This window comes from Bison bison, unplaced genomic scaffold, assembly GCF_000754665.1.
Source record: "Bison bison bison isolate TAMUID 2011002044 unplaced genomic scaffold, Bison_UMD1.0 scf7180017864466, whole genome shotgun sequence".
Classification (NCBI taxonomy): domain Eukaryota; kingdom Metazoa; phylum Chordata; class Mammalia; order Artiodactyla; family Bovidae; genus Bison; species Bison bison.
In genome coordinates, this window is record NW_011495027.1 from 4,285,790 (window position 1) to 4,309,876 (window position 24,087).

The window sequence follows — 24,087 nt, forward strand, 5'->3', positions numbered from 1 at the left end:
ACTCTGCGTAGAAGTTAAATAAGCAGGGTGACAATATACAGCCTTGACGTACTCCTTTTCCTATTTGGAACCAGTCTGTTGTTCCATGTCCAGTTCTAACTGTTGCTTCCTGACCTGCATACAGATTTCTCAAGAGGCAGGTCAGGCAGTCTGGTATTCCCATCTCTTTCAAAATTTTCCACAGTTTATTGCGATCCACATAGTCAAAGGCTTTGGCATAGTCAATATAGCAGAAATAGACGTTTTTATGTAAACTTGTATAGAGAAGCGAAAAAAAATATCACTAGTTTGTTTCCTCTTGCTGCTTAAGAGAGATAAAAAATGTCTGACACTTGCAGCCTATTTCCTCCATTTGGAGACCCCTGGCCTTTCTGCCTGTTACCCTCTCCGTGAACTCTGTTAACATTTCCTTCTTTGTATCTCACATTACAAAGAATAGCATTTGCTTTTAACTCATTTTATGTAACTCTTTGAAAGGTAATATATAAAAAAAAATAATTTGCTATTTTGCAACACTTCTGTGAGGCATCCAGAAAAATATCTTTCAGGAGAAGAGACAATAGGAAAAGAATAAAGAAGTAAATTTTAATAAAGATCATTAAAAGAAACTTTATTAAAGATTAAGTTTTTGGAATTTGATGACAATATGATTTTTTTCACCTCTTTTAACCATTACAATTTCAACTTAAGAATTGTTTATCGGAAAGGTTTTCTGTCCTCAAAATAATTTTTAAAAATGAATAATTAAATTCTGAAAGACTTGTACTTAACCTGAAGTATTTATGACAAAACAACCTTTTGAAAATTCCATTATTCAATCTAAACTTCAAAGAAGATAAAAATTCTATTTATTTATAATGATTGGTCATAACAATCCACATTCACTTGGATATTGTACTATCAAGTACTAGTCTGTAATATAAACAAAAAGAAACTGCTTTCAATCTAATCTTCTAGGCGATACTCTCTGATTCACCTTTTTGAAAAGTAGTATATCTTACATATACTTTAAAAACATACATTCTGAAACTGGATACATGCCTGTTCAGTCACTCAAGTCATATCCAGCTCTTTGCAAACCCAACTGTAGCCCACCAGGCTCCTCCATCCATAGGATTTTCCTGGGAAGAATACTGAAGTGGGTTGTCATTTCCTCCTCCAGAGAATCTTACCAACCTAGGGATCGAACCTGTGTCTCTTGCACCTCCTGCACTGGCAGGCAGATTCTTTACCACTGATCCACTTGCGAATTCCATAACTGGATGACCTGAGTTCAGATCCCAAATCTGCAAGTTCTTTAAAGGCAAAGCCTATGTTTTACTCATTTCTGTACTCTTAAAGAGTAAAACACTGAGCAGCCATTATGGAAAACAGGATGGACACTCATCAAAAATTAAAAAAACAGAACTACCACATGATCAAGCAATTCCACTCCTGGATGTTTATCCAAAGAAAAGAAAAACATGAAATAGAAAAGATACATGTACCCCTATATTCACCCCTATGTTCAGCATTATTTACAATAGCCAAGATATGGAAGCAACCTAAGTGCCCATTAATAAATGAATGGATAAGGAAGATGTGGTATAAATATGTAATGGACTATTACTCAGTCATAAAAGAGAATGAAATCGTGCCATTTGTGACAACATGGATAGACCTAGAGGGTATTATGCTAAGTGAAGTAAGTTCGAGAAAGACAAATGCTGTGTGGTTTCATTTACATATGAAATAGAAACAATACAGCAAACTAGTGAATATAACAGAAAAGAAACAGATTCACAGATACAGAGAACCAATAATTACCAGCGGGAACAGGGAAGAAGGGTCAGACAAGATAGGGTACGCGATTAAGAGACTATTGGGGAAATCATTACAGGCTTCAAAGGCAAAAATAGGCCTTTGGCTGAACAGAGATCCTGAAAGGAGTTACATATTAAGCTGCTAACCAGCAGAAATTGTGAAAGTAGGTCTTGGGAACCAACAGATAAGAAAAGCAGTAAGTCACGGAGCTTCTTCAGCCTTGGGAATATGGCCAGTTTCCAGGAATGAGTGAACATGCTGAGACTTTCAACTAAAGATAACAGCCAAAGTTGCATATTTATACTTAAGCTGATGATTATCACTTGGAGATAAAATATGTCAATATTTAGAAGATTTATGTAACTCAGTGCTAATGCTCCAGGTAATGGAAAAATCACTTTTTACTACAAGCTTAATATTCAGTTGCTTCTGGATGAATGTTGTTCAATGAATTGTAAATTTGGTATAGTCATTCTCATCAGAGGAGTTTCAGGTTCCCCTATAGGCATCTGGTCCCATCACTTCATGGGCAATAGATGGGGAAACAGTGGAAACAGTGTCAGACTTTATTTTTCTGGGCTCCAAAATCACTGCAGATGGTGACTGCAGCCATGAAGTTAAAAGATGCTTACTCCTTGGAAGGAAAGTTATGACCAATTTAGATAGCATATTCAAAGGCAGAGACATTACTTTGCCAACAAAGGTCTGTCTAGTCAAGGCTATGGTTTTTCCTATGGTCATGTATGGATGTGAGAGTTGGACTGTGAAGAAGGCTGAGCACTGAAGAATTGATGCTTTTGAAATGTGGGGTTGGAGAAGACTCTTGAGAGTCCCTTGGACTGCAGGGAGATCCAACCAGTCTATCCTAAAGGAGACCAGTCCTGGGTGTTCATTGGAAAGACTGATGCTGAGGCTGAAATTCCAATACTTTGGCCACTTCGTGTGAAGAGTTGACTCATTGGAAAAGACCCTGATGCTGGGAGGGATTGGGGGCAGGAGGAGAAGGGAACAACAGAGGATGAGATGGCTGGATGGCATCACCGACCCGATGCACATGAGTTTGGGTGAACTCCGGGAATTGGTGATGGACAGGGAGGCCTGGCATGCTGCGATTTATGAGGTAGCAAAGAGTTGGACACAACTGAGGGACTCAACTGAACTGATGGGTCTGTTACTCAACATGTTGAGGACAGTATTCAAGTTAGTTTTCTAGTTTTTATAAGAGCCCTCATCAAGTTTAAGTAATTGCTATTTGAGCCACTCCTGAGGCCACAGGACTTGATTTGTACTCTATAAGTGAACAAAGACTTACAAAAAGAATAGTTTGTGCTATATCAACTGGTATTGGCATAAAGATACCTCCTGAACACTTCGGACTAATTAAAGAATGATCTAGTCTAGCCTTTAAAGGTATTTGTGTTTAAGGGGGATAAGTGACCCTGATTATCAGGGAGATATTAAAATAATTTTACAGCATGAAAGTAATGATTTGTTCATTAATAAACATGGTAGAGTCAATTTTTATTCTCCCCTACTATATTGAAAATTAAAAAAAAAAAAGGAGAACCTCTCACTTTGTTAACTGTTCAAGGAGGTGGAGGAGTTGGATCCACAAATGAGTGTACCTCAATTTTAGCTACAGTCTGGGTGAAGTAACCTAACGGTCCTCCCATACCTGCTGGTATAACAGGGGAAGGATAGCACCATGTAAAAATGATCCCTGGACAAGAATGATGTAAATATATTCCATTAAATCATTGTTATTCTTGTGAATAGATTGTTTTTGAAAGTCTAACTATAATGTGGATCACAAACCAAGCCTCAACCCCAGTATCTATGCTACGATCAAAGGGACACAAAAATGGAAACTTTAGATGGAGAAATTCAACTTGTTATATTAAGATAACTTCACCTGCTCTGCAAATGAAGACTGTCCTGTTCTACCTGACTTTTTTGTACAAAACCTGTTTGGTCAGGGGTGGACACTAATAACCTGTGGGCTCAAGCTTCTGTATGTTCTACGACTTCTTCTCTTACAATTTTATTGAGCCCTCAAGGCTCTGAACTGAGAACTTCCAGATATACAGTCAGTTCAGTTCAGTCACTCAGTCGTGTCCAACTCTTTGCAATCCCATGGACTGCAGCACTCCAGGCCTCCCTGTCCATCACCAACTCCAGGAATTTACTCAAACTCATGTCCATTGAGTCAATGATGCCATCCAACCATCTCGTCCTCTGTCGTCACCTTCTCCTCCCGCCTTCAGTCTTTCCCAGCATCAGGGTCTTTTCCAGTGAGTCAGTTCTTCACATCAGGTGGCCAAAATATTGGAGCTTTGTGGATTTAGAAAAGGCCAAACTGCCAACCAATTGCCAAATTGCCAATTTAGAGACCAAATTGTCAACAGCCGTTGGGTCAGAGAAAGCAAGGGAATTCCAGAAAAACATCTACTTCTGCTTCATTGACTATGCTTAATGACTCTGTGAATTACAACAAACTGTGGAAATTCTTAAAGAGACGGGAATACCAGACCAACTTACCTGCCTCCTGAGAAACCTGTATGTAGGTCAAGAATCAACAGTTAGAACTGGACATGTAACAAAGGACTGGTTCAAAAGTGGGAAAGGAGTTCGTCAAAGCTTTATGTTGTCAACCTGCTTATTTAATTTATATACAGAGTTCATCATGTGAAATGCCAGGCTGGATGAAGCACAGGCTGGAATAAAAATTTGGGGGAGAAATATCAACAACCTCAGATATGCAGATGATACCCTCCTAATGGAAGAAAATGAAGAGGAACTAAAGAGCCTCTTGATAAAGGTGAAATAGGAGAATTAAAAAGCTCACCTAAAACTCAATATTCAAAAAACTAAGATCATGGCATCCAGTCCCATAACTTCATGGGAAATAGATGGGGAAAAAGTGAAAACAGTGGCATATTTTATTTTCTTGGGCTCCAAAATCATTGTGGACAATATCAGAAGCCATGAAATTAAAAGATGCTTTCCACTTGGAAGGAAAGCTATGACAAACCTGTGTGTGTGTTAACTCATTTCAGTCGTGTCTGATTCTGCGACCATATGGACTGTAGCCCACCAGGCTCCTCTGTCCATGGGATTCTCCAGGCAACAATACCGGAGTGGGTTGCCATGCTCTCCTCCAGTGAATCTTCCCAATAAAGTACTATAAATTCCTGTAAAAATACTACTATTCTACATCTATACAATGGAAATATCACACAAAAGGTACCTTTAACACAAGTTTTCTTGTTAATACGGTTTAATAACTCACAGAGTAATGGAAGAGGCACCTTGATGGATCTTGTTATTGTCTTAGATTCTCATCTGATGTTTTATTTCATACATTTGTTAAGATTTTTCAATCATGTACCCAGGTAGGCCATCATTACCAGAAATTAATACTACATTTAAATATAACCTTTCCTATTCAATCTAAATGCAAATAAAATGAGCATGGTATGATATTCTATTAGGGACTAGTGGCACTGTGACAGGCTTAGTGAATTCTATGAATGTAGAGACTTTAGCATCTAGATTATAACACACTGATAAAGATATAGCCCAAGCTTTAACTATTAATGCTAAATGGATACCTACTACTTTCAAACCATATTAGCTCAGTTAAGATTATGATAAAAGTTTCTTACTATTGTTCAATGCTTCATTAATAGATTAGATCAAACTGTACATATAATTTAAAAGTTTAAATGGACTATGTGTTCTAATCAAACACTGTATTACCTTGTTCAAAAGGACAAAGCCCAAGAAATACTAATGTCTACCAAAGTATATGCTTAGAGAAAAATATTTAAAGAATGAATAACTAAAGATCATTATATATTAATCATTATATATTAATAAAGGAAAAGCTGGACGTGAGAAAGCTTGGTGCAATGGGACTATATTGCATTATAATGTACCATTGCCTTTGGAAAAGAATTTTGGTTACCCCATTTCACAGAAAACTGTTTGGATTTCAATAACCACACCCACTGATTAACGGACTATGGGAGAGCTGCCAAGGGACTACTCTGTGGCCAGACTTCTTGTATCTGGGAATCCTGCTTATTAGAAAACTTGATCAAATGGACTATTTTTCCTCAATCTTATAAAATACTTCTTGAAGTCACTTTCCAATTTATTTGTGTTATAATCAATGATTTAAACACAACCTCTAATTATCGGCTAGAAGTTCCATTTTCAGGATGTTTAGCACATATAGATCATTTATATAAGAAAGAAACCACATACTATTGCTCTCCTGTAAAAGAACAATTGTTGCAGACTCAAATGTTAATTCCTACTTTACCTGTCCCCGATATTAGCTTACCATTAGAACTCCTACATAAAATCCTAGAAGAAGCAAAAGAATTACAGATTTATAAAAAGAATTTATAAATAAGCATCACTCTACTTTATTAGAACATTTTATTGTTACTATTACTGCAGCTAACAAATTAATGGATGTAGGTATTAATGTCCAAAAGCATACTTCTCATTCTCGGTGGGACATTTTCTTTTCTCAGTCTCCCACTGAGCCATATTGTTTTCTGCATTGTTTAACTCACTGTTGATGATCTTGATTGTATTGTTCTTATTAACCATATGGAAATGTTATCTATCTTAATACATTACGAAAACTGCTAGAGAGACCTTTCCTTATTCTTCTGCTCTTCAGTCTAAACAATGCTGAGGCTGAATGTTGGGGAAAGTAATAGAAGTAGTCTTGTTCAGACTTCAGAGGAAATGATAGGCCTTGACTGAACAGAGACCTCGAAAGGAGTTACACAACAAGCTGCTAATCAGCAGAAATGGTGAAAGTAGTTTTGGGGAACTAACAAATAAGGAACGGAATAAGTCACAAGGAATGGAATGAGTTACGAAGTTTCCTGAGCCTTGAGAATCTGGCCAGCTCCCAGGGATCAGTGAACATTGTGAGACATGACTAGCGATACCAGCATTTAGCTTATTAGTCAGAACTGTATATTTACATGATGATTATCAGCTTGCAGTTTGGCAATAAAAGTAGGACTCCTTTGGACGGCACCTTGAAGTCTCACGTGTAGGTGGACACACGCCTGGGACTTCTCAATTGAGGGTCTTCCAGCATTGCCTGAATCTGGATGTAGGTATGTCCCCAGTTTGGTGATGTATATATTTGTTTCTTGCTATACTACTTGTGGATCTTCCAACTGGTACTCCAAACTGGATCTAGATGTAGAAGCTTTTCTAATTTGGTGATATATGTTTGTGTGTGTGTGTATATATATATATATATATACACACACACATGTATTTCTTGTGGCAATGTGTATGTGTGTGTGTTAGTCACTTGGTCATGTCTGAGTCTTTGCGATCCCATGGACTGGAGCCTGCCAGGTTCCATGAAATTCTCTAGGCAAGAATACTGGAGTGAGTTGCCATTCCCTTCTCCAGGAAACTTCCCAACCCAGGGATCGAACCCAGGTCTCCTGCATTGCAGGCATTTTCTTTACCATCTGAGCCACCAGGGAAGCCCCCTGGCAATGTACATATGTATATATAATTATCTCTATATTACTTGTCCTCATACTGTAACATTACTAACATAATAACCTTCCTTATTTCCTGCTTATTTAAGAGTAGAGTGGTTATTTTACTGGTCAATTCTCTGAACCTGAAAGTGTTTCAGCAGATCATAAATCTTTTGGCAGAACAGCGATACAAATGACTATGTATAAAATAAATAAGCTACAAGGGTATATATACATGCATATATATCTCTATGTTACTTGTCCTCATACTGTAACTTACTACTAACATAATAACCTTCTTTATTTCTTGCTTAAAATGTAGAGTGGTTATTTTATTGGTCAGTCCTCTGGGCCTAAAAATGAGTGTTTCAGCAGACCATAAATCTTTCGGCAGAACAGAGTACAAACTGCTGCTGCTGCTGCTAGAGTCATATCTCTGAGTTAACAGATACATAAATACTTTCCTTACATTTCCAATAGGTTTACTGTAACATGTGCAAAAATGGTGCTCTGTCTGAATGTTATTCTGTTCCTAACTTTGCATCTCTTGCCTGGAATGAAAAGTTCAATGGTAAATTTGATTAACAATGGGTATGATGGCATTGTCATTGCAATTAACCCCAGTGTGCCAGAAGATGAAAAACTCATTGAAAACATAAAGGTGAGATAAAAATTTATTCATTTATTTTTATTTCATTAAGTATTTTCAACTCATGTTGCTTAGTCATAAACATTCACACAGAGTTATAACTTTCCAAAACTGCTTTGACAATACTCATCATTTATATGGCATGTATCTAAACTGTCAAGATTAATATCTGCTTAGTGTAAGTATTATGTATCATATATTAGTAGCATTAGTTAGTCCCTAATGAATCATGAAATTCAAACTACTAATGTTTTTTCAATACAGTAAGCTAAAATAAAGACCTTCAAGCTACTGGAGAATGATTTTCAAGTTTTATCTTTATGAAGTTTACTTTTTATAAGGTTTACATAACTAACCTACATTTAAACCCTCTCTAGAGGTCATTATCTTATACATTTTTTCAATTTTTTTCATTCTTCATATTTGTTCAATTCTGAAAATTTTGAAATTCTTAGATTACTAGTTACCCTTGTATAAACTGAGAGAAGTTAAGTGATTTTTATAATCATATAATAAGTAGCAAAAACAGAATTTGAAGCCAATAACCTATATATTTTTAGAAAATTACTGCTTGATATAACATTGCATTTTATGAGCACATTCCATATGAGAAGATAACTCAAAATGAATCTAGCAAAATAGTTTTTTCAATTAACAACAATTTAAAATCTACCAAACTTCAAACTTCCAGCCCAATTTTAAGCATCTCTGTTCAGTTCAATAAGCAACTTGCTAACAGACTCTGAATCTTAATCACCTTTATATCTCACCTAACACCCTCACTCTCAGTTCCAACCCATCATGCTGAATGCAGATATGGATAGATAAAAACTAAAGAATTAATTTCTAAGTATACAAAAATGAGAGTCTACAGACTAGAGAGATACAGTAAAGTATAATCTATTTTTCAGTTAGTCTTTGACAAAATATGTGGGGAAGGGTGCTTATTGTTTGTATGTATACTCTCAAGTTCATTGTGAAATTGTTACTACAAGGTAATTACAATTAAATTGTTACTACAATTTAATTTTGTCAGGAAATGGTAACTGAAGCTTCTACTTACCTGTTTCATGCCACCAAACGAAGAGTTTATTTCAGGAATGTGAGCATTTTAATTCCAATGACCTGGAAATCAAAATCTGAGTACTTCATACCAAAACAAGAATCATATGACCAGGTAGGGAATTTTATTTAGCTCCTAAACTATTTCTTTCTCCCTGTGATTTTTAAAAATTAATACTCATAATTTTTTAGTAATTACTAATGACTACTATTTAAATTAGCAATTTTGCTGGTCTTACTTTAGATGAAAAATTTCTTGTTTCTCTTGTTATTGGGGTCTGTTTTGGTTTGTTTGTTCTGCTTTTTAGGCAGATGTCATAGTTGCTAATCCTTATCTAAAATATGGAGATGATCCCTATACACTTCAATATGGAAGGTGTGGAGAAAAAGGAAAATATATACATTTTACTCCAAACTTCTTGTTGACTAATAATTTCCACATCTATGGGTCCCGAGGTAGGGTTGTCTATTTTATACTTCTATTTTTATTTCCACTGGAAACAAATGTAACATTGTGATTAATGTATTCTTAAATTTTTTAAAGGAAAAAATACCTTTGTTTGGAAATTTATTGGTTATGTTCAACTAATTATATTTCTTTTTCTATGTGTGTTTAATAATAAAATTAATTTTAAAAAGCCATTTATTGATACCAACCCAGTTTAACTTCTTTGGGCTAATGAAAGTTGTCAATTTCTAGATTTCCTTGACTGAATTAGATTGATTATGTGGGAAAGGGAGACTTAAAATATAAGGAGATTGGATTTAAATACAGGATTCCCTACTATCCCAAAGCAGTGTTCCTATGCAACCATTCATAAGTCAAAATGGTATACAGCATGAAGCAATTACCTGAGGACACATCTTGCTAACAGATGCACAAAATATGTCGAGATATAGCACAGATGTTCACAGACAGAGTTCAGATCTATAGGGTTTGATACCAAGATGCTAAGCACAGAGAAGCTTGATGATGCTGCTCTTCCTGCTCTGTTTGTGTGCTGTTGTAAAACTGCTGGCTGCAAAACAAGTGCTGAATACTATTTTAGCTTTTGACCTTTTTTTCATAAAAGCAAAAATCTTCTTTGAATTTCTTTCCATTAGTGAAAACAGGTACTAAGATGGATTCTTCATAAAAGTGAAGTGGTTTAAATGAACTTTCAAAAAGCAGGGATATCTATAATGTAAATGCAAATTTATAAGTGGCAATATTCTCTCATAGGCAGAGTATTTGTCCATGAGTGGGCCCATCTCCGCTGGGGAATATTTGATGAGTATAATGTGGACCAGCCATTCTATATTTCCAGAAAGAACACTATTGAAGCAACAAGGTATCATCCTACTGAACAAATCTGTTTTCAAAATTTTTCATTTATGACTTTTTAATTTTCTATACTAGGCCAACAAAGGTTATCTCAGTGGCTGAGTGCTTGCCCAATTAATGGCAAAATCCAACCTGTTGCACTACAAATATGTTGAACAACTTCTGTGTATTACACTTTGGAATAAAGATCAACAAAAATTGGGGAATAATTTCATTATTCATGGGGTTGTATTAAATAGCTGAGGAAAGAAGAGAAGTGAAAATCAAGGGAGAAAGGGAAAGATATACTAAACTGAATGCAGAGTTCCAGGAAATAGCAAGGAGAGCTAAGAAGGCCTTCTTCAATGAACAATGCAAAGAAGTAGAGGAAAACAATAGAGTGAGAAAGACTAGAGATCTCTGCAAGAAAACTGGAGATATCAAGGGAATATTTCATGCAAGGATGGGCATGATAAACAACAGAAATGGTAATTGACCTAACAGAGACAGATGAGATTAAGAAGTGGCAAGAATACAGAGAACAACTATACAAAAAAAAATCTTAATGATTGGAATAAAGACAATGGTGTGGCCACTCACCATGAAACAGACATTCTGGATTGTGAAGTCAAGTGGGCCTTAGAAAGTATCACTACAAACAAAGCCAGAGGAGGTGATGGAATTCCAACTGAGCTATTTCAAATCCTAAAGGATGATGCAGTCAAAGTGCTGCACTCAATATGCCAGCAAATTTGGAAAACTCAGCAGAGGCCACAGGACTGGGAAAGGTCAGTTTTCATTCCAATCCCAAAGAAAGGCAGTGCCAAAGAATGTTCAAACTACTGTACAATTGCACTCATTTTGCATGCTAGTAAGGTTATGCTCAAAATCCTTCAAGCTAGGCTTCAGCAGGATGTGAACCAAGAACTTCCAGATGTATAAGCTGAATTTAGAAAAGGCAGAGGAAACAGAGATCAAATTGCCAACATTTGGTGGATCCTAGAAAAAGTAAGGGAATTCCAGAAAAACATCACCTTCTGTTTCATCAACTATGCTAAAGGCTTTGACTATGTGGATCACAACAAACTGTGGCATATTCTTAAAGAGATGAGAACACCAGAGCACCTTACCTGGCTCCTGAGCAACCTATATGTTGATTAAGAAGCAACAGTTAGAACCTGACATGGAACAACTGACTGGTTCAAAGGTGGGAAAGGAGTAAGTCAAGGTTGTATATTGTCACCCTGCTTATTTAACTTCTATGCAGAGTACATCATGCAAAATGTCAGGCTGAACATATCACAAGCTGAAATCAAGATTTTCAGAAGAAGTATCAGCAACCTCAGATACATAGATGATACAACTGTAATGGCAGAAAACAAAGAGGAACTAAAGAATCTCTTGATAAAAGAGAAAGAGGAAAGTGAAAAAGCTGGCTTAAAACTCAACATTCAAAAAAATAAGATCATGGTATCTGGTTTCATCACTTCATGGCAAAAAGGTGGGGAAAAAGTGAAAACAGTGGCAATTTTTACTTTCTTGGGCTCCAAAATCTTTGTGAACACTGACTGCAGCCATGAAATTAAAAGATGTTGGCTCCTTGAAGAAAAGCTATGACAAACCTAGGTAGAAGAGACATCACTTTGCCAACAAAGGTTTGTATAGTCTAAGCTATCATTTTTCCAATAGTCATGAATGGATGTGAAAGTTGGACCATAAAAACGACGCTGAAGAATTGATGCTTTCGAATTGTGGTGCTGGAGAAAACTTTTAAGAATCCCTTGGACAGCAAGAGGATCCAATCAGTTAATCCTAAAGGAAATTAGTCCTGAAGGACTAATGCTGAAGCTGAAGCTCCAATACTTTGGCCATCTAATGTGAAGAGCCAACTCACTGGAAAAGACCCAGATGCTGGGGAAGATTGAGGGCAGGAGGAGAAGGGGGCGACAGTGGATGAGATAGTTGGGTGGTATCACCAACTCAATGGACATGAATTTGAGCAATCTCTGGGATATGGGGAAGGACAGGTAAGTCTAGCGTGCTGCAGTCCATGAGGTCGCAAAGAGTTGAACCTGACTTAGCAACTGAACAACAACAAATTATCAGAAGAAAAAGAAAGAAAAAAGTTGTAACCTAAACCTTAAGATCTGAGAATTAGAGTTCAACTTCCTACACAATCTTTCATTCCATTTGATTCATAGCTTTTCAATGTGAATCTGTTTCATTGAAATTAACTAAACTGTTACAACCTCCTGTTAAATATATTTCATTTTCATTTAATCTTGAGCTTAAAGAAAAGGAGTACTTTTCATAAGTGAGAAAACTGATTTTATAAGGAAAAAACTGGACAGATTTAGATAGGTCCTATTTTTGAATAGATGAGATATTTAAATTAAAACTATCAGGCACATGGAGTAGTTAATGAGTACGAAAGAACAACTGAAATCAGTGTAATAGGAAATAAGTCTTTAGGATAAAAATTGGAAAAAAGAAGTGTGGTAGAAAAATGCCTTTGTGTTGTTTGCTTTATGTGTACTAAGCCACCTAGAATCTTTCACAGCCTAGGCTTTCAACCCAGGACACTAATTAATCTCACCTCTTCCCATGCAACTCCTCCCAGCACCACCACCCTTATTCAGACAACGCTTGCTCATCCTTTAAGGCTCAATTTAAATGCTTCTTCCATAAGTGTCTTTCCTTTCCATCCACTTGGGGTTATATATCCTTGAGACTGTTCCCAAAGCAATGTGCATGGGCTTCTCTCACATACAAATATACATAATACTTGTATTTATATATGTGTATATGTAAACACTTATATAGCAATATACATGTCTATCTATAAAAGTATATATGTAGCATACATAAGAAATTTAAGAGAGTGTTAAGAATAACGTTGAATCTTCCCTACCCATTAGGGAGCAACTCCTCTGTGTCTCTTAATTCAATTTCCATGTGCCTGTAAGGAATTATCATCTTTAGCTCAAGGTCACAAGCAACAACTATTAATAAATACAAACTAACATCATTGTTCTTGTTGAAACTGATAGTAAATGGGTAGGACGTTCTGCCTACTTTTGTTAAAATGGAATGATGGTACATGGTATATAGCAAAATATCACTGAGGGAATGATTTTAGGATATTAATATTTATTCATAATTTATCTAGCCTTCATGGATAAATGTAATCTAATTCTTTCACCATAGATGTTCAACTCATATTACTGGTATTAATGTGGTTTTCAAGAAATGCCCTGGAGGCAGCTGTATAACAAGTCTATGCAGACGTGACTCACAGACAGGGCTGTATGAAGCAAAATGTACATTCCTTCCAAAAAAATCCCAGACTGCAAAGGAATCCATTATGTTTATGCCAAGTCTCCATTCTGTAAGTACCTTCTTTTTCTAGTCTCACAAAGGAAGCCTCTGGGGAAAATTAATTAGGGAAGCTGAATTTTCCATACCAATAGAAATAAGGAAAGTTACTAAGACAGTTAATTAACAGCTATTTTATTCAGTCCTGCCAGTGTGTATCTGGAAATTATTCCACCCTTTCTCACTATTCTGTTTTCTTTTGTTTTGTTTTTCCTTCAGAGGTAGAACTGTATCCTTCTTATTAGCATCACAGAATTTCTTATAACATTGCTTTCCTCAATTGACTTCTGTGGATTTATGTCTAGAACTGCAACTTTACTTTTAATTTTTTCTTCTAAGTGTTATTCAATTCATACTACTTTTCCAAAGTAATTCATTCTGTAGCTTTGGAAAGTACTGACAGTCTCTGTTTTCCATTACCTCCACACTAAAGTACACTAAGTTTTGCAAAGTGATATTTTGAAAACATAAATGGCTCTGTCTCTACAGAACAACAAAAGCAGAATGGTTCACAATCACCAATCTGACCAATTAAAAAATAACAACACAATAATTCAAGTTCTAAAGCTAATGTTTGACTTGAAATATCTGGTTAAATGTATGAAGCTCAGAAGAGAAGAACAAGTGCCTTGGAGTTAGACAGAGCTGATATAAAACTCCAGTCTGTCATTTTAAAGCTGTATCGCTAAGAGCAAATTGCTAAATCTAAGATTTTAATTCTCTAGCTTTTTAAACGAAATTTATAATACTCACTTTACAGTGTTACTGTGGTTAGTTTTATAAGAATTAATATAAATAAAGTATGATCACAGTACTTAGCATAAGGTGAGTACAAAATAAACTTAAAATTTTTCATTTTTTAAATGTATAAAATATTTGGATAATAGGGAATTGTCTCTTTCTCTGGGTAAATTCAACTTAATTAATGTAAGCATATTATAGTTACCTAATGAAAGTTTCCAAACACATAAAAAAGACTTTTAAATACAAAACCTATGAAGTTATCAAAAACAACTAATCAAAATAAAGCATACTACCTCTAGGTTTAAAAGGCGCAAGTTTTCATAAATAAAATTACTAATAACATAGACTTCTAAGGGTAGAGGTTTGTAAAGGCCTATTATTTCCAATAAGATTTAAAATTGTGAAATCTAGGGCATTAATAATGAAAGACTTGAGTAAAAATGTAGACTTTATATTTTCTTCTAAAACTCCTAAAGAAATCCAATGAGATATTTAAGTATAAATTGTTTTCCAGCCTAATAAAGTTCCCTTCTGGGAGTATTTGAAGTGTGATTCTAGATCTTTCATTGTAATCTGTTGCATCTGGATCCACAAAGGTAGCCAAAGAATTGAGCATCCATTAGTTATCAGATCACGTAACACAAGAGGATAATTGGAAAATGTACTGTCTGCACCAAACTATAAATTCCAAAGCATTTGCCTCTGAGGAGATAACTCATGCTGCCTACCTGGAAAATAAATAACAATGAAGAAAGAAAACCATGTAATTGAAATATGTAGCACGACTAGCTATGTAAGATACGGCTCAGAGATAAGTACTGTACCTTAACTATATATCTTGTATGTAATAATATTCCCTTCTAATTATTGTAACATAAACTAAATACACTGCATAGCATCTATACCCAGGGCATAAGCTCAGACCCAGGAGAAATATGCTCTGAAATAATGAATATTCAAGTCCATTATGTTCTTCCTTGAAATTTCATTACTCCCACAACTTAGGCAGTTGTGTCAGCCATCATCGTCCCCCAGTGTTATGATCAACCTACACCTAAAAGAATCACCAAATGACTTTCCAGTGCATACTGACAGTTTCACTTTGCTTTCTCTCCACTCAATATACAAAATGGATGTGAGAATGTTAGATTATGAAATAATTTTTACTTGTCAAGAGATAAAATCTGTGGAGGACGTATAAGACAGCCAAGTATATGTTTGGAAAGGAAGATAATGGTTCATCAGTTACCTATTATTGTCTTTCAATTGATTTTTTCCAGGTGACCGAATTTTGTACAGAAAAAACACACAATACAGAAGCTCCAAACCTACAAAACAAAATGTGCAATGGCAAAAGCACATGGGATGTAATCATGAACTCTGTTGACTTTCAGAATACATCTCCCATGACAGAAATGAATCCACCAACTCATCCTACATTTTCATTGCTCAAGTCCAAACAGCGGGTAGTCTGTTTGGTACTTGATAAATCTGGAAGCATGTCTGCAGTAAGACATTTATTTGTTAGCTCTCCTAATTAAGATATTTAAGCTAATAGAAATACAATTTAATCTTAGGTTCAGCTCTACTAAGCTAAGTAAAAAATATTTTTATTATTCTAACAAATTTTAGTACGACGATTTTATGTGGACAAGCACTAGAGGATAATATACTAAAATAAAATAAATGTTAAAGTTATTGTATCATGGATGATGTCTATTCTTTAACTTTTAGTTCTAACAAACAGGAAGTAACACAAGTGAACAAAGAAAAAAGACAAAAATCACCCATAATTCCACCACTGAGCATGTCATTCCTATGTCATTCCATGTCATTTTTTCTGCTCATGTATTTGTCTTTCCTCCTCAAAAATGTGATATCTTACATAATTTTTATAATATGATTTTTTTACTTACTATACCTTAAATACTCCCCAAGGAAAAAATGATTACATGACACAATTTTTAATGACTGTATCATATGCACATAATATAGTTTAGTCAACTTCCCATTACTGGATATTTTTGTATCCAGTACAAAAATCTTCTTATCAAAAATTATATTGCAAAAAACATTTTTGTGTGCATCTTAAAATGATTTCCTTATTGTTAAAAAAGAACGTATAAATTGTTAAAGACTTTTCCAAGTAAGGCATGACTAATTTTTAATTTTTCATTAATATTCTTTTTAATATAATGAAGCTAAACTCTAAAATAGAGTAATCAATTATTATCATGATCTCTGACCCATAAACTTTGTCTTTCACCAATCTGTTAGGATTGGAGGAAACTCAGGAATTGTTCAGACATCTTTTTTCTTACAGGAAGACCGTCTCTTTCGAATGAATCAAGCAGCAGAACTATACTTGATTCAAGTTATTGAAAAGGGATCTTTAGTTGGGATGGTTACCTTTGACAGTGTTGCCGAAATCCAAAATCATCTAACAAGAATAACTGATGATAATGTTTACCAAAAGATCACCGCAAAACTGCCTCAAGTAGCTAATGGTGGAACTTCAATTTGTAGAGGGCTCAAAGCAGGATTCCAGGTAAAATAAAAATGCTTTCCTAAATATCATTCACATTTATTGTTCCTTTTAATTTTCTCCAGCTCTGTTAGAACAAGTGTCATGAGCTTAGAGGTCTCTCATTTAAATAATTTTAGAAGAATTTCTATTGTCCATACTCCTGAAAAACTGAGTTCCACTGAGAAGTGATTAAAGGGAAGAAAAATTCTGTGAGCACATAATCATCATGATTTTACTGAGAAACTCCTCTTTTCTTTAGCATTACATAGCCTGAATCACTATGAGGAAAAAAATAATGCTGTTAAGGAGATTGTAGAAGAGGGAGATTAGTAATATTTTTATATTATGGATAAAGAAAATCTCAGTTCATCAAATTAAATTGACATTTAAAAATCACAGAAATAGAGGTAGTTCCTCAAGCATAGTACCAAATTCAAGATATGTGGGTAGAAGTTTATTGAAATAAAAATTGTGAAATCAAAAGTTGCAAGCAACTTTTGAGCACTATATTCAACTGCATCCAGTACTCATCTGAATTTCTTCCAACATAAGACAGCCCTGTTTTAGCTTATTTATATTCTTTCAGTCACAAAAACAGAAAAGTATTTCCTTCCCTTCATTGATTCTCTCATTGCCTCAGCTAAAAAGTGGAGATTATTACTTGTATCTGGGCCACTAGTTAATGTCATCTCTTGGCTTTCCTCGTGATGTATATTTGCTGTAAAGCATATTGGTTTAAGAAAACACATAACTTCCAGACCCAGACAAACCTGAGATTGTGGTTCTATTATTCACTAGTAAAAGGACCTTGGATGAGTTATTCAACTCAGAAAATCTGTTTCTTCAATTAATGAAATATGGAAAGTAATAGTTGTTGTTGTTCAGTTGCTAAGTCGTGTCTAGCTCTTTGCAATCCCATGGACTACAGAACGCCAGGCCCCTCTGTCCTCACTATCTCCCGGAGTTTGCTCAAACTCATATCCATTGAGTCAGTGATGTTATCTAACCATTTCATCCTCTACCATCCTTTTCTCCTCCTGCCCTCAATTTTCCCTAGCATCAGGGTCTTTTCCAGTGAATCAGCTCTTGGCATCAGGTGGCTAAGGTATTGGAGTTTCAGCTTCTGCATCAGTCCTTCCAAAGAATATCCAGGGTTGATTTCCTTTAGGATTGACTGATTTGATCTCCTTGCTGTGCAAGAGACTCTCAAGAGTCTTCTCCTGCACCACTCGAAAGCATCAATTCTTTGGCATTCAACCTTCTTTATGGTTTAACTCTCACATTCGTACATGACTACTGGAAAAACCATAGCTTTGTCAGCAAAGTGATGTTTCTGCTTTTCAATACATTGTCTAGGCTTGTCATAGCTTTCCTTCCAAGGAGCAACCATCTTTTAATTTCATGACTACAGTCAATGTCTGCAGTGATTTTGGAGCCCAAGAAAGAAAATCTGTCACTGTTTGCACTTTTCCCCCTTCTATTTTTCATGAAGTGATGACACCTGAGGTCATGATCCTCAGACAACCACTCTGCCTTCTTGCATTTCTTTTTCTTTGGGGGAAAAAGAAATAATAGTACTTATTTCATTTAATTATGAGAACTATGTCATACTAATAATTGCTCCCCTAATGTTCATAGCAGCATCATTTAAAACAGCCAAGATATGGAAGCAAATCAAGGGTTCATCAAGAGATGAATGAATAAAGAAGATGTAGTGCACGTAGGGCTTCCCTGGTGGCTCAGACAGCAATGCAGGAGACCTGGGTTCAGTCCTTGGGTTGGGAAGATCCCCTGGAGAAGGGCATTGCAACCCACTCCAGTATTCTTGCCTGGAGAATCCCCATGGACAGAGGAGCCTGGCGGGCTACATCCATGGGGTTGCAAAGAGTTGGACACGACTGCATGACTAACCACAGCACAGCACAGTGTGTAGGTATGTATATATACATATATACAATGGAATATCACTCAGCAAAAAAAGGGAGATTCTGTCATTTTCAACAATGTGGATGGACCTACAGGGTATTATGCTTAGTAAATAAGTCAGACAGAAAAAGACAAAAACTGTGTTATAAATTACATGCTGAATCTAAAAAATAACACAAACAACTGTATATAACAAAACAGACTCACAGATATAGAGAAGAATCTAGTGGTAATCAGTAGGGAGAAGAGAGAGGAGGCTGCAATATAAGGATATTGTATTAAGAAATATAAACTACTATGTATAAAATAAATAAGCAACAAGGATACATTGTACAGCACAGGGAAACATAGTCATTATTTTGTAATGACTTTAGAATATAATTCACAAAATAGAAAATTTGTATGTTGTACACCTGAAACTAATATAACATTGTAAATCAACTATAATTCAATAAAAATATTAAACAAGTACCCAAGAAAGGATTGCTATTAAAAGTCATAATTCTTATGTATGTTTATTCAATTCTAAAATATGAGAGTGCTATATTTTGGGAATGTGTTACACTGTTTGCACACATTGATTCATATATGTTTTTATTAATATGCTTTGATATATTTCTTACAACATTTTGACCAGACTCTGTAGCTGAAGAGATTATATCATACCATCAATACATTCAAATAAGTAAAAACCTCTTAATTACTTATATAATGAAATCATGTTTTTACTTACAGAATCGTAATAAAATGTCTGAAATTTATTAAGCATATATTACATTAGTGCCTATGTTAAATGCTTTACATTCATAATTTTACTTTATTGTTATCATTACTATTTAGTCAGGCACTATTACCATGCCCATTTTGCACACAAAAACTGATTTTCAGAGTAATTAAATATCTTTCTCAAGATCATATAGTCAGTAATTGGCAAATCCATGGTTCAAAACCTGATCTTTCTTACTCTGAAGTTCAAAAAAGTAATCATTACACTGAGCTATTTATTGGGCTTCCCTGATAGTTCAGTTGGTAAAGAATCCAAGCTATTTATAGAACCCTACTATAAATATAAATTATATTTATATACATAAATGAAAGACTGCTGCTGCTGCTAAGTCGCTTCAGTCGTGTCCGACTCTGTGAGACCCCATAGACAGCAGCCCACCAGGCTCTGCCGTCCCTGGGATTCTCCAGGCAAGAACACTGGAGTGGGTTGCCGTTTCCTTCTCCAATGCATGAAAGTGAAAAGTGAAAGTGAAGTCACTCAGTCGTGTCCGACTCCTAGCGACCCCCTGGACTGCAGCCCACCGGGCTCCTCCGTCCATGGGATTTTCCAGGCAAGAGTACTGGAGTGGGGTGCCATCGCCTTCTCCAAAAGACTAAACACTAGCTATTCTACTTGGCAAATGGCAGAGCTAGAATTTATTCTCAATTTGTCTGAGTAAATTGTCTTAGTCACTACTCTTAGTAAAAAAAATCGGGAAAATACTCCTCCAAATTATAATACTTGATAAATTCATGAACTCTTCATGACACATCAATTTTTTTCCAGGAAACCCTGAGATTCAATTATCAACTAGCTTTTATGCACTAAAAAGCACAAGTCACATCATTTAACTTTGCACACTGGCCTTCAGTCACAGCTTTACAAATGTCTAGTCTGCAAACTTTCAAAACTGTCTGGGTCATCCGCCTCTGTCCCAAGTACCTCCTGAGATAATAATAATAGCTAACATTCACTGAGTATTTACTGTGAGTTAGATAGTGTTCTAAGTGTTTTATTCTTTCTTTCTTGGGTAGTTTGCGTATATGTGAAAGCACTGTTAACATCCTGCCTTTGGAAACCTACATGACCATTGTACATTATACTCATTTTCAAACCAACTCAACCTGGAATGACAATACAAAGTTTCCCTTTGCCTACTCTGATGCATAATGACTTCTCCAAGACCAAAGAACAAGTTTATTCTTAGTTTATTTAGATATAATCTAATTAATAATCTGGGTTTTCACTATCAGGCAATTATCCACAGTGACCAGAGTACTTCTGGTTCTGAAATCATACTATTAACTGATGGGGAAGATAATGAAATAAATTCATGCTTTGAGGATGTAAAACGAAGTGGTGCAATCATCCACACCATTGCTCTGGGACCCTCTGCTGCCAAAGAACTGGAGACATTGTCAAATATGACAGGTAAACCTTTGAAATAGAATTTGAATACATACATTTTCAGTTTCTCTCATTCCAGGAGCTCTTTCCCCTTAAACTACAAACTGCTCAAAATTTTCCTGTCTTAAAAAATTAATCTTTGTCCTTTCCTTGTCCTCATCCTTCAAATTAATGTCTTTCTTCTCCCACTCCCATTTTCTATTTCTACCTATAACTAGCTTCTTTTAACATTAGTCAACATTTTCTGTCTTCATTCATTTCTCATCACTTTTACCAGTACCATCAAGATGAACCTTCTTTCTCCATGGTCACTATGGACTTACTCAAGTGCAGTTCCAAAATTCTTGGAATATTCAGTATCTTACCTGCTTAATCTTATAGTAGAGATTCAGATAGCACTATTTCATTGAGGAAGAAATGTAAGACCTAGAGAACACAAATTATTTGCCCAAGGCTATAGTCAGAGACCTGAATACCAAATCTTGCTCTCTGTAATCCATTCTTTTCCAGCTTCTGACACCTAAATTATCTCCCTCTTCATTAATTCCTGTATCATTTATTATCTGCATTTAATCAATTTTACTTTATTCTAAACTGTCATTCTCTAATTGTTTTGGTGTATCTTAGATATAACCAGAGAATAAGTAGCTAGTTTAAAAAAAATATCTTTAATTTTCATAACATTATTTAGAGATTACATCAGCTTTACTAATGTGGCAAGCACTTAAATCTAATGATTAAAAACTTTTTTTTGGCCAGTTTTTCCTTTTTTCTAATATATTTTGAGCAAGGTTTACTTATTGTAGCATTACATCTAGGATACTGATATAATAAAAGTTCCTAAAGTCTGGGAAATTCATCTTTTGTAAGTTTAGAAAGAAATTTTAAAATGTATTTTAGAGTATATTGATAAGAGCATAATAGCAAATGATTTTCCCACTTAAAATTAGTATCATATGGAATATTCAGTCAGTTCAGTCACTCAGTCATGTCTGACTCTTTGTGACCCCATGGACTGCAGCACACCAGGCTTCTCTGTCCATCACCAACTCCCAGAGCTTACTCAAACTCATGTCCATTGAGTTAGTGATGCCATCCAACCTTCTCATCCTCTGTCGTCCCCTTCTCCTCCTGCCTTCAATATGGAATATTATGCAGTCATACAAAAGAACAACATATTGTCATTTGCAGCAACATGGATGGACCCAGAGATTGTCAAACTGAGTGAAGTAAATTAGAGAAAGACAAATATCATATGATATCACTTATATGTGGAATCTAAAAAACTAGTACAAATGAACTTATTTACAAAATGAAAACAGAGTACCATATGTAGAAAACAAACATGGTTACGGTTACCAGGGGCAAAAGGAGTAGAGGAGGGATAAACTGGGAGATGGGGATTGATATATGAACACTACTTTATGTGTGTGTGTGTGTGTGTGTGTGTGTGTGTGTGTGTGTATGTACCTGCTATATAGCACAGGGAACTCTCTACTCAATATTCTGTAATGATCTATATGGAAAAAGAATCTAAAAAAGAATGGATAAATGCATTTGTATAACTGATTTATTTTGCTGTATACCTGAACTAACACATTGTGAATTAACTATACTCCAATAAATTTTTTTAATAAAATAAAATTATAAAAGTAAACAAAATTCCATTTTAGGAGGATATCGTTTTTTTGCCAATAAAGACATAACTGGCCTTACTAATGCTTTCAGTAGAATTTCATCTAGAAGTGGAAGCATCACTCAGCAGGCTATTCAGGTTGGTATCTTTAAAAAATTCTTTGCCTTTTCACACTTGTAACACATTTTTATTATCCTAAATAGTAGTTTCTTTCTCTAATAAATAACTTATCTGCCTGAAAACATTTTGGGTGTCCAGAAAACATCCTTATTGAATTTGCTTTATGTAATATTTACAGACACTTTTTCTTTGATCCTTCTATTTTTATCAATATAAATGCATTTTATTTGCAAAATTCTTCAAAATAATTCTTAGTTATTTTAATTAAAATCTTAAAAGTATATTTAGAATTACTCTGAACTGACTAAACTTTGAAATGTTGTAACTGGAATAACAAATCAGTTTCATGTGATTTGTTTATATTTATGTAACAGTTGGAAAGCAAAGCCTTGAAAATTACAGGAAGGAAAAGAGTAAACGGCACAGTGCCTGTAGACAGTACAGTTGGAAATGACACTTTCTTTGTTGTCACATGGACAATACAAAAACCAGAAATTGTTCTCCAAGATCCAAAAGGAAAGACATATAAAACCTCGGATTTCAAAGAAGATAAGTTAAATATTCGATCTGCTCGTCTGCAAATACCTGGTATTGCAGAGGTAAGAATATTTTTTATTTTCTCCATGCTTTATCAACCAATTTTAAGGAAAAAAATGAAAATAACATCTCACATGGGAGTAGGAAAATATTACAAAAGCTCTCAAATAGTTTTTTTTTTTTAATTTTTAGACAGGTACTTGGACTTACAGCCTCCTAAATAATCATGCCAGCTCTCAAATGCTAACAGTGACAGTGACCACTCGAGCAAGAAGTCCTACTACACCCCCAGTAATTGCAACAGCTCACATGAGTCAACATACAGCACATTATCCTAGCCCAATGATTGTTTATGCACAAGTCAGTCAAGGGTTTTTGCCTGTACTGGGAATCAGTGTAATAGCCATTATAGAAACCGAAGATGGCCATCAAGTAACACTGGAGCTCTGGGACAATGGTGCAGGTAATAACAATCTGCATCTACTTCCACTGAACTTAAAATCCTACTATAGTCACATGCCTCAAAAGTCATTATTTCCTATATATGCTAATGAAACATATTTTAGGTGAATTAAATTTAATTTTAATGTTTTTAAAGCTTTTTAACTTTTTACTTAGTTATCTTGTCTAGGTATAGACATGAGTACATTTATCTTCTTTGAATTTTATAAGTAATTTTATTTTTTCCATGTAAAAATATA

The 24,087-nt window shown here is 35.1% G+C and overlaps 1 protein-coding gene across 2 annotated transcripts in view; it reads left to right on the forward strand.

Moving 5' to 3' along the window:
• Positions 1 to 6,312: 6,312 nt before the first annotated feature.
• The window catches only part of LOC105003282 (epithelial chloride channel protein-like), a 24,993-nt gene continuing 7,218 nt past the window's right edge, over positions 6,313 to 24,087 (forward strand). Inside the window, exons 1-12 of one of the 2 annotated variants that reach the window (XM_010860335.1) lie at positions 6,313 to 6,950; positions 7,815 to 7,995; positions 9,020 to 9,160; positions 9,354 to 9,501; positions 10,268 to 10,376; positions 13,556 to 13,736; positions 15,748 to 15,975; positions 16,791 to 17,015; positions 20,940 to 21,117; positions 22,767 to 22,867; positions 23,224 to 23,448; positions 23,579 to 23,849. In XM_010860335.1, coding sequence (XP_010858637.1) covers positions 7,837 to 7,995; positions 9,020 to 9,160; positions 9,354 to 9,501; positions 10,268 to 10,376; positions 13,556 to 13,736; positions 15,748 to 15,975; positions 16,791 to 17,015; positions 20,940 to 21,117; positions 22,767 to 22,867; positions 23,224 to 23,448; positions 23,579 to 23,849 — 1,966 coding nt within the window. In that variant the 5' untranslated portion in view covers positions 6,313 to 6,950; positions 7,815 to 7,836. The remainder of the gene's footprint in view (positions 6,951 to 7,814; positions 7,996 to 9,019; positions 9,161 to 9,353; positions 9,502 to 10,267; positions 10,377 to 13,555; positions 13,737 to 15,747; positions 15,976 to 16,790; positions 17,016 to 20,939; positions 21,118 to 22,766; positions 22,868 to 23,223; positions 23,449 to 23,578; positions 23,850 to 24,087) is intronic. The other variant, XM_010860336.1, reaches the window with a different exon arrangement.